Here is a 15,180-nt window from a genome sequence, read left to right as displayed (position 1 = left end):
AAATCGGTGCTCCAGGGATGGGAGGGGGGAAGGCGCATGGGCACTGGAATAGGTAGGGGCTGCAGCCCCTCCCGCAGGGCTTGGCTGGGGGGGGCTCCTGCCTGGGGGCCCCTGTGGGAGCCCCCCCAATACAGAGACACTAGCAGCAGTAGGTTTAAAGTAGAACTCATCCAGAGGGGCCAGCCAAGTCACCTAGAAACCCAGAAAGAGACTAGAGCTGGTTCTGGGGGAGGAGGGGTCAGCCAAGGAGGAGCGGGCCCTGCAGGCCCCCTGGCCCCAGGCTCTCAGATCCCTAAGGGGAGCCCGCCCTGGCATTGGCCATCCTCAAAATCTCCACCTTGTTGGACACCAACTCTAACCTAAGGAATCTCCTTGCCTTTGGCAGAGACCCTGTGGGGTGGGATAACTATTTCCCCTAGAGGCCAGGAGAGTTGAAGAGACTTGCCCAAGGTCACGCAACTTTACAGGAGGATTTTAGCCCTCTGACTTGAAGGCTGACTCATCCTGCCTCTGCTCCTTGCCCTTGAGACACAGAAAGGGGGACAGAATGTGTGATCCCCTCGTCCTCTCTCACAAGAACAGCAGAGCCATACCCTCAAAGATCCAGAGAACAGGGGCGCCTGGGTGGCTCAGTGGGTTAAAGCCTCTGCCTTCGGCTCAGGTCATGATCCCAGGGTCCTGGGATCGAGCCCCGCATCGGGCTCTCTCCTCGGCGGGGAGCCTGCTTTCCCCTCTCTCTCTGCCTGCCTCTCTGCCTACTTGTAATCTCTGTCAAATAAATAAATAAAATCTTAAAAAAAAAAAAAAAGATCCAGAGAACACCAGGTCTCATTGGGCAGAACCCTGTAGGGTGGCAAGGGGTGGCCTCTGCTCCCCAGGCATGGGTTCAAGTCTACCAGCAGAACTTAGCCCTTCTGTGCCTCAGTCACCTTGTCCAGAAACTGGAGATTGTGGGAGCATGAAATAAACAAACGGGAACAAGACGCCCCCAGATGCAGGCAGCTGGACACCTGAGTGTGCTAGCAGACTGGGGGCATTAGGGAGGAAGAGGAAAGGGCACAGATCAGCTCTGAAGCAGGGGGCCTGCTAGCCAGTGCTGGGGCTAGTTGGGGCAGAGCTGGGGCTCTAGACCATGGACAGGGATGCCTCATAGATACACTGGGCCGAAGCTCTTTGGAAAACAGGACGGGCGCCTGTTTCCTGAGCCTGAGCCTCTCCCTCCCACCACCCCCCATCTTCACCCCATGTCCCCTGGGGCCAGGGTAGCCCCCATTAAAGGGCTCCTTCCTCCTTGGACACTTTCTTCCAGTCTTGGTAATGGTAATAGGATTTCTCGGCAAGCAGTAATAATGGTGGAAGGAACGCAGCCTTTCCGCCTCTACCCTCGATTAAGGGATTAAGAGAGCGGGTCTTGGCCCACGGGACCCTCCCTCTCCAGTGCCTGTGCTTCCCGAGAGGTGCTGAAAGCAACCTTGGCAACACTCTGGTGGAGATGGGGCTGGAACCTCAGGTCGGGTGGGGCTGGGGAGGCCACAGTCTGAGGCTGGCAGGATGAGGAGCCGCGGCCGCCCCACACTCCAGTCCCAGGAGGTCTTAGGCAGGAAAGCAAGGGCTGGGATGTAGGCCCTCAGCACTGAGCTCTCAGGCCCCCAGCCACCAGAGATTGGTAAAATCAGCCCCCCGGAAGAGGCTCAGAGCAGGTAAGTGACAGGTCCACGGCCTTGCAATGTGCTGGGCAGAGCGAGGATCTGAACCCAGTTCTCCCACTCCAGGGGGCTGTGCAAGACAGCCCAGCCTTCCACAAGGCTGCAGGCCAGCATGACCACCCTGTTCTCAGGGTGGGGTGGCCCTGGGAAGGGAGGGAACAGGCACCAGAGCAGTGGGAATGGCATAGAAAATGGAGAGAGGGAGTGTCAGGAAGAGTATCTCCAGCTCCTCCCCACCCTGCCCAGAGAACCCCCAGGGGTGCCCCTCTTAACTACGAGCACCCCTAAGGCCTGATGCAATGCTGTGGTTCAGAGAGCAGACCTGCCCTGGTGGGTGAGGTGGGGTGTGGTAGGGAATTTGGACTCAGGTAAATTGCTCTTCCCACAGGCCAGGCGGGGAGCCAGAGGCCAGGCCAGGGATGGGGCTCCTGGTGAAAAGAATGGGTCTTGCCTGATCTGCAAGAGCAAGGGTCAGCCCTCCACTGGCTCCCCAGGCTGCCCCAGGTGGGTAGACCGGAAGATAAGGCCAGGAGAAGGGCTGGGGAGGGAGGAGGCCTGAGCCTGCTCTACGGGCCCTGGGATGAGCCCTGAGAGCCTGCCCCCAACCCAGGCCCTGCAGGCAGAAGCCCACTTTGCCGCTCCTGCAACACGAACCATTCTCACTCTGCATTCATCGTCTCTTCTTCCCAGCTACAAGCTAAGCTCAAAGTTCTGGCTTTGAGTTTGACGGCAGCACCAGCTGTGTGACCCTGGGCCAGTCGCAGCCTCTCTCTGAGCCCTCCCTACTGCAGTGGGCTTCTCTGACATCCAGAGAGAAGGTGTCTTCGAGAGGCTGGGACAGAACCACTCACTGGCCCTCAGATGCTGAGAATCAGCCTGGGACTGCGGAGGGCGAGCTTGCCATCCATGGAAGCATCTCAGAGGGGCTGAGTTCACAAGCTCAGTTCACAAGCTGACCTCTGTGGTCCTGTCTTTGATCCTTCCGTGTATTTTCTCACTGAATCTCGGCCACAGGCTTCTGAGGAAATGCCAGGCACAGAGAAAGCCATTCATTCTTTCATCCAGTCACGTGTTCAGCCAACAGTTACAAGTCTGACACTCGCAGCGCTGGGAGTTCAGCAAGAATCGGGTCATCTGCTCCATACACGGGGGTCTGAAGCCCAGCCGGTCACTCCACGTTGGGCACCAGCAGTAAACAAGGGCCACACAGCTCTTGGCCCCACGGAGCACATAGTCTAGAAGTGGGAGACAGAGATGCCATGAAGGAGAGAGACCATTCAGAGATAGGGGTGATCTCGCGGGGTGCGGAAATGACATGCACGTTCTGTCGGGAAAGGTGGGCCAGGTAAGGCGCCTGTGAGAGCTGAAGGACAGAGGTGCGGCAGGGCAACGATCTGTGGGAGAGCGAATGAGGTGGCCTCAAGCTGGAGCCAACTTTGTGAAACTGACCGGACGAACGCTTTTTATGGGTCAGCTGTTATTATTTTTATTATCGGGGATACCGTCTCCCCCATTTCCCGGCTCTTTACTCCTGAGTTCCCTCTTTGTACACACAGAGGTTGCGGGGAGGGGGGTGCGGTGAGGCGCGGCTGGCCGAGCCCTGTAGAAGCCAGCCGAACGAGGGCGCCCCAAACAAGTCCTGCGCTTCCCCACTCTGGCCCCGCTGAGGGGGAGGGGCGGCCAGGCCCGGCCACACTCCGGGAACTACATTTCCCATAATTCCGTTCCCGACGCCATCTTGGCCGGTGGGCGGTGGCAGCTTAGGGTCTAGCCTTTCAGGCCGTTCAGCCGGTTCCGCTCGCCCCTAACCTGGGCCTCCACCACGGGGGCTGCGTGTCCTCGCCCAGTAGGGCCTCTGGGGACCTGCGCAGCCCCTGTCCGCTTTCTCCGCCCCTCCACCCTTAGGAACCTGGTCCACGTGTCGGTCTACGGCGGAGGAGGCTACTCGCCCTCCTCTGGCCAAGGACCGGAGGACCCAGACCTTGGGGGCTCCCACGTCTCCTCTCCAGACCCCCGCCCTGCACATACTGCCCACACCCCTCCATTCCCAGATGACCCCTGTTTTTGCGTCAGTGAGGACAGAACACTAGGATCCCGGCAGGAGCCCAAATCCCGGTACCGGGCGCCTAAAACGCCAGGATTGAGGCGGGAAGGTTAAAAAAGATTATCAAACAGCCAGGCCCAAACCCCTGAAGGCTAGACCCTCCCCTATACCCTGCCTGGGGGCGGGTGGGAGTGAGGGACCTGCAGAGGGACTGGCCCTTTAAGGGGGTGTGGTCGGGGGGCGGGGCAAGCGAGCGAGACAGAGAAAGCGGCTTCGGCGGCTTCGGCGGCGGCGGCGGCTCGGGCGGCGGCCGCGGGGGACAAAGGGCGGGCGGATCGGCAGGGAGGGGGCGGGGCGCGGCCAGGCCAGGCCCGGGGGCTCCGCATGCTGCAGCTGCCCCCGGGCGCCCCTGCCGCCGCCCTCGCCGCCGAGCCGCGCGGAGCGGAGCCCGCAAGCTAACCCGAGCCAGCGGCCCGGAGCCAGCCGGCGGGCGTCCCGGAGGCGGCGGCGCAGGGAGGGGCCCGACGCGCGCACGTGGCCCCGGCGGCCGCCATGGCGGACAGCGGCCCCGCAGGGGGCGCGGCGTTGGCGGCCCCGGCCCCCGGACCAGGCAGTGGTGGCCCAGGGCCCCGCGTCTACTTCCAGAGCCCCCCTGGGGCTGCAGGCGAGGGCCCGGGCGGCGCGGACGACGAGGGCCCAGTGAGGCGCCAAGGGAAGGTCACGGTCAAGTACGACCGCAAGGAGCTACGGAAGCGCCTCAACCTGGAGGAGTGGATCCTGGAGCAGCTCACTCGCCTCTACGACTGCCAGGTGTGTACCCTACTCTGCGTTGACACCCTAAGATCATTCCCTAGTCGGGCTGCTTGGGAACCCCACCTTGCGCCTGCCTGTCACCCGGAGTCAATGGGCGCTCTGCTTCCGCGCGCTCCCCTCCCTTTCTATACTCCCCGCCCCCAGTGTGTGCTCTTTCTTGTCTGACCTTAAGTCACTCCAGTCTTCTTCCTCGTGACTCTCTCATGTCCCTACTGTGGTCAAGCTTAGGGGTCTTCTAGAAGCCTCAAGGGATAGCCTGGGGCATGGGCAGGAGGCTAGCCTGGGCGGGCAGTGCAAGGAGACCTACCTGGTGCTTGCTAACCGTATCTGGTTAAAAGGCACGAGCCTGGTGGGATTGTACAGGGTCTGGGCTGTTCTAATGGGCCAGCCTGCCACTCCATTTTGGTGTAGGAGCAAGTAGCCTTCCTCTGGGTTCTGGTTCTCCACCCCATGACTCCTTCCTTGCTCAAACGGTGACTCAGGCCCCTGGGGGGCAGGGTGGAGGAGTGGTCTTGCCCTGTGCTGCTGCCTACCCTAGACCAGCCCTGGAACGCAGCTGGCTCAAGACTGGATAGATGCTTCCTGGGGGGGGAGGGCTGGCGGGCACCCCCTCCCTCAGCAAAGCATAGGCTCTTTGTTTCCCCCTTACCAGCCCTGGGTCCTTCCCACTGACCCCTCACCCTTTACTTCCTCCCCACTCCTGGGAAGCTGTGACAGGTGTTTGGGGGAAGGGTAGGGGCTGTGAGGAGTTGAGACAGCTGTCCCCACCTGTGCGCTGACTTAGGTGGGGGGGCGGGAAGTTGGGGCAACACATCTGCAGGGTTCTCAGCCCAGGGTCCGCCAGCCCTAGCTGTCTGGCCCTGTCTGGCACCCACGGTGCCCAACTGGCAGGGACAGGAAGCCCCCCCACCATTGGGCATTTTGCCTTGGCACAGGCCTGATCTGTTTTCTTCCTCGGACAGCTGCCGCTGTCTACTGGGCGAAGAAGGCTGGCTCATCCCGCGGTCGGGCCCCAGCCAGAGCTCACACCCTCTCTCCCAACTCAGGCCCTTGTCTCTCCCTCCTCCCCCACCCCCACCCCAGGAGGAGGAGATCCCAGAGTTGGAGATTGATGTGGACGAACTCCTGGACATGGAGAGTGATGATACCCGGGCTGCCAGGGTCAAGGTGAGAGGGGCTAGGAGAGACAGCAGGACTGTAGGTAGGGGAGATCAGGGAGGAAAGGGCTGCCTGGAGGCGCTGCCCCTTGGGTAAGCAAGGCTCTAGATTTAGGCCTTCTTTGGTTGTAGTCAGTCAGCTCTGTGATGGTGAGCCTTGGCTTCTGCTTCCATCAAATGGGGCGAATGGTGCTTGCCCAGCTGTTGAGTGGCTGTGACATCATCTGTGTCTTGGGAGTGGCCCCAGTCCCTTGGAAGTGGGTACAGGTGAACTTTAGGTCCCTGTGACTTAGAACTCACAGCTGTACTTACCTCCCACCATGCTCTCCTAGGAGCTGCTGGTTGACTGTTACAAACCCACTGAGGTAAGTAAGTGGTTTCCCCGGAGGCTGGGGTGAGAGGGGCCTGGGTTTCTGTCATCATGCAGTCTGGTCTCTCTAATGCCCTCCCTTCTGTTCAGGCCTTCATCTCTGGCCTGCTGGACAAGATCCGGGGCATGCAGAAGCTGAGCACACCCCAGAAGAAATAAGGGTCCTTGACCCCGGTGAATGGTGGCTCCCACAGGACAATCGCTGCCCCCCGACCTCGTAGCAACAGCAATACCCGGGGGGGGCCCTGCGGCCAGGCCTGGTGCCATGAGCAGGGCTCCTCGTGCCCCTGGCCCAGGGGCCTCTTCCCTGCCCCCTCAGTTTTCCATTTTTGGGGTTTTTTATTGTTATTAAACTGATGGGACTTTTTGTGTTTTTATATTGACTCTGCGGCGCGGCCCTTTAATAAAGCTAGGATATGCCTTTGGTGCAGCTCACAGGCTCAGCTGGTCTCTTTTAGGGGGGACACACTGCTCCACGACTGGACTGCTGCCAGCTCAGTGTCTTCCCAGGTGACCGCAGGCCTTCCTGAGGGCCATGTAGCCATGGCGATAGCCCAGTGCTGGCTCCCAGACCAAGAGCTGGAAGTGGCTGGGGAACTGGGGGAAGTGGTGTTGCTGTTGGCAGGCAAGAACACCCCTTTTCCTCTGGGCCGGGGGCCGCCCACCATGCCACCTAGGGCCTGGCCACTGTGATCCCCATGCCAGTGAGCCTACACCCAAGGCAAGAAGATGGGTCGGTGGTGCCAAGGGGGAAGGGGTACTGGCTGAAGCTGTGGGTTTTCAGTCTCTCGGGGCCCACAAATACACACAGGCTCACTTCACAGACTTTAAGGGTTTTGTTTTTTGTATTTTTTTTTTAAACAGTCTGGTCCCTGATGGGGGCCTCTCCACTGCCCCTCCCCAGTTTTGCTACAGTTCTGAGCGTCGCTCGATTTTGAGTAGCTCCACCTCGAACACGAGGGTTGCACCGCCTGCAGGGGAGAAGAGGGGACAGAATGAGAATCAGGACCACAGGGAAACAAGATGGGTGTAGGTCCCTGGGGGGCAGGGAGGTGTATTACCTGGAATCTTTGGGGGAGCTCCCCGCTCTCCGTACCCTGTCAAAGATGCACAAAGAAACAGTGAAGTGTAGCCAGGCCAAGGGAGAGGTGTGCTGCAGACACCCAGCCTGAAGCCAGGCCTCTGCCCATCTCAACAAGAAAGCCAGAAATGGAGAAGGTGTAATGGAGACGGCAAGGGGCTACAAAAGGTCGGGTAGGGGGCAGAGAGCAGGATCCAGAATCAAGTGTCCCAGGGGTCTTGCCCTGTTCTCACTACTGGGCATGGTTAGACTTGGAAGAGGCATGTGCCATAATGAATGGATGGGGTGGAGATCAATGCAGAGGCTGAACCAGACTTCACCCTTCCCCAGACACACACCCTAAACTCCCCTATTCAGGCTCAGGGGAAGGGCCTCTTACCCAACTCTGATGGGATCACCAGCTTCCGTTTTTCTCCCTCACACATCCTGCAGGACAACACACGTTCAGCACAGGGCAAGCACCCAGGTTCCCTGCCCCCCACCCCATCCCCGGGGCTTGCCTCCCACAGTCAACCTCATCGACCACACCCTCGGCCCCCTGACTCACCCCAGCAGCCCCTGGTCCCAGCCCTTGATGACCTGGCCTGTGCCCAGGGAGAAGACAAAGGGCTGGTTCTGGGGCAGGCTGCTGTCAAATTCCGTCCCATCTTCCAGCTTCCCCTGTGGGACCATGGGAAGGCCAGTGAAGAGGAGGGTCCACTCTGAGATACCTCCCCATCCAGTGCTCTCCCCAAGCTGGCTCCCCATTTCCCCATTGGAAGCCATAGCCCTAGAAGGGGACAGAGCCTTGGGTGGGCAGCTCATAGGACACTGTCACTGCTTGCTGGTGCCAACCTGGGGATCAGGCAGTGAACAGCAGAGGAGAACTATGGAAACTATGTAAAAGGGAGAGGGGACTTGCCCAAGGTCACCCACCTTGTAGGCTGAGGGATCTGGCTTCCAAGTCTTCTCAGGTCCCCAGAAGCCCCACCCACGCCAAATGACCCACTCCCTCACCCACCGTGTAGTGCATGTGCAGGACGTCCCCCTTGCGCGATTTGATGGGACAGTGGTCCACCCGCTTCTTGACCCCGATCTGCAGCTTCCGTTTGCCCTCCGCCCCCGCAGCAGTGGCCAGGGCGCTCAGGCAGATGGACAGTACTGTCAGGACCCAGCTCAGCCTCATGTCTCTGCGGGGACAGACCCCGACCGACCGACCAACCGACCGGGGGGTAGGGCGGGGAAGGCATGGAATAGGGGCAGGTACCAGAAGAATTCCACCCCCACCGTACCTTGCCTGCCCCTGGGGATCCCCTTGTCCCGGGTCACCACCCCCTCCCCCGGACTTCGCAGCCACACTTACCAGTCCAGTGAGAAGGGGGCTTGCCCGAGGACCCCAGCAGCGGGGGGAGGGGGTCAGGGGAGGCCACAGCAGCCAGGGCCCCGCCCCTTTGCTCACCCCCAGCCCTTCCTTCCCTCCCGGTCCCCAGCTCCACTCTTCAATTCCCACCCGTCCCTTTACGCAAAGTCCAGACCCTATCTGGCTGTCCAGCAGTTGCCTCGACAGGGCGATCCCATTCACGCCACACCCAGTTGCCCCCCGCCCAGCACACCCACACTTCTGCGGCCGCTGCAGGGGGCCTGCCCCGAGGGACCCACACATCGCCGCTGGATGGCTCCGGGGAGCCCCGATCCTCCGGAGGAACCCCCCAGGCCGGGCCTGTCCCTCCGCCAGGGGCGCCGCCCCAGCTCTGAGCCCTCGGGGGCCTGCGGGGTACCCAGACTGGTCCCGTGTCGGGTGGCCGCCGAGCCCGCTCCACCCACACCACCTCTCCTGGGGGAGTTCTCGGCCTACCGCGTCCCCAGGCCCGGCCCCCACGGAGGCCGCCCCCGCGTGGACGCCCCGGGCCATTACCTGGGCCTACCCCTTCGCTTGACTCCTTGACCCCACCCTTTAGAGGACGTAGTTCCGCCCCCTGCCCTGGAGCCCCGCCCTCGACAGAACCAGACCCCTTTTCCTGAACGGTAGCCACGCCACTCACCGGCTGAAGGCCCGCCCCCAGCGCCTGAGCTACGTCCCTTTCGGTCTCTACACCCGAGGCTCCGCCTTCCGCCTGTTCCAGCTCCTCCTCCAAAGACCAGGCTCCGCCCCCCACCGCTCCTAGCTCCGCCCCCAGCCCCGGAGTTCCGCCTTCTACTGGAACCAGCTCAGAGGTTCCACCCGTCTCTGTTCCGCGTCCCGCCCCGACTCCCGGGGCTCCGCCCCGTGCGGCGTGAGAACCCTCCCCCTGCGGCATCCCCAGACAGCTCCGACCCCAACTCCCAATTTCCTCCTAACCTATCCCTCGTTGACGCTCGGAGCCCCGGCCCGCTCCTGCCCGGCCTGATCCAGCCTGCCCCCTTGCACCCCGGCTCCCCCCAGCCCGGGCTGTGGCCCCCGCTCACCTCCTCGCCGCGCCCCCGGAGTCAACCCCAGTCGTGCTGCTGCCTCTGCGCAGGCGCGTCATCGTTGCTACCCGGCCCGGCCACGCCGCCCGCCCTCATTGGACTGTGCGAAACCCGCTGCCACACGCCCGGTGGGGCGGCCTTTCCCCAAGCCCCGCCCTCGCGCCACCACGTGACGACGCGCTGCTTCCGGTGGCTGGGTAGTCAGTAAGGTTAGGTGAAAGTTACTTCCTAAAGTGCCTTCGGCACTTCCGGTCGAGGTGAAATTGAGGTCAGGCGGTCGGGGCTTCCCGGAGGGGGTCTTGAGACGCCATTTTATTTCATCCCCAGGTTCTCCCAGGTGTTCCGGTTTGTCCCTGGGCCTCTTCGTGATCCCCAATCTCCAGTTCGTTGCAGTGGAAAGAGCCTGGGGTTCAGACTTGGGTTTGAATTTGGGATCTGCCGTTCATTGACTGGCAATGTGACCTTGAGCGAGTTCCTGGGCCTGGTAGGATCTGGAGTCTCTGTACCGCGGGCTTGGCAGCATCCACCTGACAGGGCCACCGTGGGATTGCGGCCATGAGGGGATCCACCAGGCCCTGGCCCGGGGCTAATGCTCTCCCTTTGCTCCGCGCTGGCCTCCAGGCCTGCCTCTGCCTGCCACGCACTGACCGGAGTCACGACGGCAGTGGTCTGGTTGGGCCTGTTCCCCCAACCAGACTGGTATTTTCAGGTGCCCCAGCGCCCAGCAGTGCGTGGTCAACATCTCTCAGTTGAAGTAATGAACTTGTAGTTGGGAGGCAATGAAACCTAAACTGAGCGTTAGAGACTCTAGCTGGAGGTCACACCCGGGTCGATCAGCTTCTCTGATCCTGTTCGTCAATTTAAAAAGGAAGCTAATCATCGGCGCCAACCTTAGAATTGAGGACTGAGGGAGGGGGCACATATGAAGTACTGTGTGTGTCCAGCACTGAGTGGGCTGGGAGGGAGCCGCTCTTGGGTCCCCAGCCCTCATCTGTCTCACTTCCAATGAGCTATGGCATTTTCAGTGACAGCATAGCTGAGAAAAATGATTTGAAATTGGTAGTCACAGGAATTGTCTCTTCTGGTTGAACCCCACTCCTGCCTTGGGCCCAACAAGATCACTACCATGCCCTCCAATCTCACACCTCAGAGAATCTCTCCATTAGGGTAACCACTTAGGATTAACCTCTACCCCTGAATGTCCTCTCTCAGCAAGGCAAAGCACTGGGCCCCCAAGGTTGGCCTTTGGTTCCCCGCACCACCACCACCACCACCACCACCACTCCGAGCTCCACCCCAGGGACACTGGAGGCTGCAGGAAGAGGGCTGGGCACTGAGCTTAGGCTGGGTCAGACAAAAGTCAGGAGAGTCCCAAGCAGGGGCTGGTGAGGGGAGCCCAAGGGGAAGGGAGGTGAAGGTGGAGAAAACCATGTGGTTGGGGTGAGGAGACCTATCTCCCAAACCGAGCCCACCAGCCACAGCCCTTTGGTACTTCCCTTTCAGGGAGGTGGGGACAGGGCAGTGCGTGGCTTTAGAGTTAAGCTAGAGGAAGTAGGTTACATACAGAGTGCTGCCCAGCAGAGCGGATGGGTTTTTCTTTCAAGGGAAGACATACTCAGACTTTCCTGGAGCCCAAGAACGGGGGCCAGAGCGCTCATCCATTCCCTCCAAGTGCACATGTGGAAGCTTAGGCTCAGAGAGGGGACAGTGACAACCAAGATCATTCCACAGATCTGGGTCCCACATCAAGCTCACGGGCCACAGCAGGCCGTCTCCTTCCAGAAAGGAGCCTCTGTGTTAAGCAGGAGGGACAGGGCCCGGATGGGACAAGAGACTACAAAGAATACACATTTCCGGCTCTGTGACCTGGTGGGGGACCTCAGGCCTCGCTTCCTTCATCACATAAGGGTGTCAGACCAGCTCTGGCTCCAGGAGGCAGTGTGACGCAGAATGCCTGAATTCCCCCAGCCAGGACAGTGACAAACGGGACACAGGCAGGGATAGCTCCTTCCATCTCTTTTATCAGGCTTGGGGGTCACAGTTCTCACACCGAAGCCCAATTCCCAGTATGTGCAGAGGATCGGTGTCTTCTTAGGGAGGGGATGGAGCCAGCTGTGAGATGCTCACTCATACATGGTGGTCGCACACTGAGATGGGACCCCTTCTCTCTCGAGTTAGTCCGGGACCCCTGGTGCTGCGTGCCCCTCTTCTTGCCCAGCTGTCCACCCTGTTGCATGGCAGCCTTGGAGAGACCTGGGACAGCTGGGAAGTCCTCTGAGAGGCCCAGGGCCTGGAGCAGCTTCTGCCCACTTGGAGATCTTGCGACTGGGCTCTTCTCAACATACTGCCCTCTTGTCCCCCTCTGGGGGGGTGGGCGGCCGGTGAGGGCACGTGGCTGAGTCTGAAAAGCAACATGTCACCTTCGCAGCTTTCGGCACCTGCGGGGGGGGAGGGAGGGCTCTGTTCACGCTGGCATGGCTCGGCCATTCACCCCTTTGTTACCTTCTGTGGACCCCATTCCCTACCACTCCTGGGGAGCCCCAACTGGCCTGCCCACGTGATGCCACCCCATGGCCTCGCTGTGGAAGGGAGCAGTGGCTGAGAAGCACCTCACACAAGGGTGGACAAGGATTCCACCGTGTCCCTTGGCCTCTCACAGAGACCCAAAGGTGGGACAAAGGTCTCCCGCGGAGGCTTTTAGGAGGGCCCAGAGCTTCACCAAGAGGAGAGCCATCTCTCTTGTCTTGACTGCAGGCCGGGGTTACCTTCGGGGCCTCTCTGACCTCTGGGAGACCCTGACCTCAACCCTTGACCTCTGCTGGCCTCACATATCCTCAAGTCCGCCCCCCCATGAGAACGTGGACTCGGTTTACACTGATCGCGGTGCCCGCGGATGCTTGGCAAATGTTTGTTCGGCACATTCAGCAGTTTCCCGTGCCCTGGAGGGCTCACCCCGCACCCGCTCCCGGGGCCCCGTAGCCTTCCCAAACAGATGCCACCCACAGCTCCTCACCTGCAGGTGTCTGGGTTGAGCTCTAGGCCCCGCCCTTGGCAACGGAGGAAGCTGCGGCGTCGGCAGCGACAGCGGCAGGTCCTGGGGTCAGGGCGCTGGCGGCGCTGGGTGCAGCGTGGGCAGTGGGGCCTGGGGCTGGAGTGGGATGGGTGATGTCAGCTGGGGAGGGTGCTCCGGGGGCAGAGTCCCAGCCTGGAATGGAGCGGGGCTGGGGGCGGTGGTGGGGAGTGGAAGCCCTAGGAGGAGAAGCAATGCGTCTGGGGTGGGCAAGAAAAGTCTTCCCAGGAGCTGGCGCTGGGCCAGAGCGCACAGACTTGGGGAGCAGAGGAAAAGGGGGTGGGCGGGGGACACAGTGGGAGGAGAAAGAAGGGACAGGACTGCAGCTTCCTGACACACTCACACCCCCACCCATCCACACATTTCATCCTGGCTGCTGGGCCTGGGCTCCCCACCCAGTGAGAGCCCAAAAGACTCACCTGTCTGGCTTCAGAGCACTCTCTCTCTTTTTTGGTCTGAAAAGTAAGAAGGACAGACAGCGACGAGGAGGAGAAAGAGGATCAGAAAAGCCAAGCCTCCTACTCTTTTACCCCAGATCCCAGGCCTACCCCAGTCTGAGTCCTGGCAATCTGGTCCCCACTGTGGAGTACCACCCTGTGCGCCACCACACCCCCCCAACCCTGGGAACCTGGTCTCTGAGCTCAGAAGAGGGGCCTGGCTGGCACCTGCATTCACATTGGCTGTGTTCTTCCAGGGACATCTCGCCCAGCTGACTGCTCGGGTAACGGATCATGAGGATCTGTGTTCCAGAGATGGAGGAGAGACAGTGTGAGAGACAATGAGAGAGAGAGACAAGGGAAGGGACTGCTCCACGGGCTGGAGGGAGAAGAGCTCGCCCACCAGCCGCAGCTCTGGCCATTGCCCCCCCACCCCCTGTACCAACCCGGCTCCCCCCCCCACCGTCGCGCCACCACCCCCAGCACCAGACTCCACCCCTGCTGGGCATACTGCATTGGCCCCAGCACCTGCATTCGGACTTGGTGCTGCCCAGTGGGCACGCACTCCAGGCCGTCGTCAGGGCAGCAGCCGCCGCAGCGCTGCACGGTCACACAGCTGGGCACCAATTGCTTGGCCACGGTGCCCATGAGCTCCACGGTCAGGGGCACCACCACCTCCCGTGGCTGGCAGGTGGCACGGGTATACACATCTATCCAGGACACCACTGGGGGCAGATGCAAAAGGGTTAAGACCCTGCTGGGGTTCCTGCAGCTCCTCCCTGGTTCCTGTCTCCCCCCTACCCCTAGCAGCTGTTCTCCCTAATTCCTGTGTCACAGCTCCCCTCCACTGGCCCTCTGTCTGCCCTCACAACCTGCCTTCCCCTGCCTAGGAACCCAGGAACCCCACTGCTTCCACTTCCTCTTATGGGCAGAAGAAGAGTTTGTGTCTTGGAGAGTGGCTGGGATCACACAACATGATGGACAGACCTCCTCAGTGCAGGAGTTACTGTTTCTTTCCTTCTTTCTTTAGTAAGAATTTATTTATCTGACAGAGATCCTAAGTAGGCAAAGAGGCAGGCAGAGAGAAAGAGAGAGAGAGAGGAGTAAGCAGGCTTCCCGCTAAGCAGACAGCCTGACGTGGGGCTCAATACCAGGACGCTGGGATCACGACCTGAGCAGAAGGCAGAGGCTTTAACCCACTGAGCCACCCAGGTGCCCCAGAGTTACTGTTTCTATTACCTTTCTTCTGGTGGCCGAGGGCATCAGGCTGGGACACAGGGCCCTGTAGGAGAGAAGGGACCTGGACCCAAGGTGCACTCAAGGAAGGGCTGGCCCTGTGGCTGTCCCCAGGGCTCTGTCCTTGCCATCAAAAGGCTTCAAATGCTCTGTGACATTTTTCCAGGATGCTCTGCTCCTGGGGTCACTCTAGCTTAACCTGTTCTCTCCTGGCCACCTGAGACCCTCCCCAGCCAGGCTACCACAGTGGTGGCGGCAGCAGCGGTGGCATCCAATCTCCAAGCCTGGTGGCCCCGCTGATTCGGAGGCGGCAGGTCCGGAGGGGGCACAGTGGGCACCGAACCAAGTCCTACGGGCACCGAGCGGCTCCGCCCCCGGCCGAGCCCAGGGGACGGGGTGGGGCAGGGGAGTGGCCCGAGGCTGGGTTGGCCGGCCCGCGGGCCGGCGGGCCTGCGGGGAGGGACTCTTCCCGGGGGATGCCCTGGACCGATCCCCGCCACGCCCCGGTCCGCAGCCCGACCCCGCGGATCCCCGAGGCAGAGGCCGCTCCGCGTCTCCCCATTTCCGCCAACCTTGAGAGAGGGCACGGCGGGCGGCTGGGATGTTGGGGACGCACGTACCTGGGCGGGGGCCAGCTGCAGGAGCGCAGCGAGCAGCAGGCGGCGGAGCAGAGGGCTCATGGTGCCCGCGGGGGCCGCGCGCCGGGGGCGCCCGCATCGCCCTAGCCCGGTGGCGCTGGGGGCGGCGGCAGCCAGAGCCCCATGGCGCGGGCCCGGGCGCGCCGGGCGGGGGCCGGGCGCGGGGGACCGCTCCTCCGCGGCCCCCTCCCGAGCCCTGAG

The 15,180-nt window shown here is 61.5% G+C and overlaps 3 protein-coding genes across 9 annotated transcripts; 1 reads left to right on the top strand and 2 right to left on the bottom strand.

The window, feature by feature from the left end:
- The first annotated feature begins 4,119 nt into the window (after positions 1-4,119).
- Positions 4,120-6,523, top strand: PPP1R14B (protein phosphatase 1 regulatory inhibitor subunit 14B). Its single transcript, XM_032879344.1, is given in 6 exon segments — positions 4,120-4,168; positions 4,171-4,277; positions 4,279-4,560; positions 5,647-5,730; positions 6,053-6,085; positions 6,181-6,523. Coding segments are annotated over 6 exon segments (609 nt in total). The 5' UTR covers positions 4,120-4,134; the 3' UTR covers positions 6,250-6,523.
- Positions 6,524-6,913: 390 nt separating this feature from the next.
- Positions 6,914-9,721, bottom strand: FKBP2 (FKBP prolyl isomerase 2). 6 transcript variants are annotated; one of them, XM_032879345.1, is made up of 6 exons: positions 9,596-9,721; positions 8,172-8,340; positions 7,719-7,831; positions 7,551-7,597; positions 7,152-7,187; positions 6,914-7,061 (listed from the first exon to the last, which is right to left on the bottom strand). In XM_032879345.1, exons 1-6 carry the CDS (start codon positions 9,655-9,657, stop codon positions 7,000-7,002), a joined length of 489 nt encoding a protein of 162 aa, XP_032735236.1. In that variant the 5' UTR covers positions 9,658-9,721; the 3' UTR covers positions 6,914-6,999. The 6 variants fall into 6 exon arrangements, with proteins under 6 accessions (XP_032735236.1, XP_032735238.1, XP_032735237.1 ...); XM_032879347.1 differs by lacking the exon at positions 9,596-9,721 and adding an exon at positions 9,193-9,300; XM_032879346.1 differs by lacking the exon at positions 9,596-9,721 and adding an exon at positions 9,066-9,163.
- A 1,878-nt stretch (positions 9,722-11,599) lies between these two features.
- VEGFB (vascular endothelial growth factor B) lies at positions 11,600-15,174 on the bottom strand. 2 transcript variants are annotated; one of them, XM_032879342.1, is made up of 7 exons: positions 14,962-15,174; positions 14,345-14,387; positions 13,634-13,830; positions 13,334-13,407; positions 13,088-13,123; positions 12,612-12,847; positions 11,600-12,036 (listed from the first exon to the last, which is right to left on the bottom strand). In XM_032879342.1, exons 1-6 carry the CDS (start codon positions 15,019-15,021, stop codon positions 12,634-12,636), a joined length of 624 nt encoding a protein of 207 aa, XP_032735233.1. In that variant the 5' UTR covers positions 15,022-15,174; the 3' UTR covers positions 11,600-12,036; positions 12,612-12,633. The 2 variants fall into 2 exon arrangements, with proteins under 2 accessions (XP_032735233.1, XP_032735234.1); XM_032879343.1 differs by having other exon boundaries at positions 12,612-12,746.
- Between the last annotated feature and the right edge of the window lie 6 nt (positions 15,175-15,180).

Source organism: Lontra canadensis, unplaced genomic scaffold, assembly GCF_010015895.1.
Source record: "Lontra canadensis isolate GAN:19392208 unplaced genomic scaffold, GSC_riverotter_1.0 scaffold66, whole genome shotgun sequence".
Classification (NCBI taxonomy): domain Eukaryota; kingdom Metazoa; phylum Chordata; class Mammalia; order Carnivora; family Mustelidae; genus Lontra; species Lontra canadensis.
The sequence above is the reverse complement of the archived record's forward strand: the minus strand, read 5'-3'. Positions and strand labels throughout refer to the sequence as shown.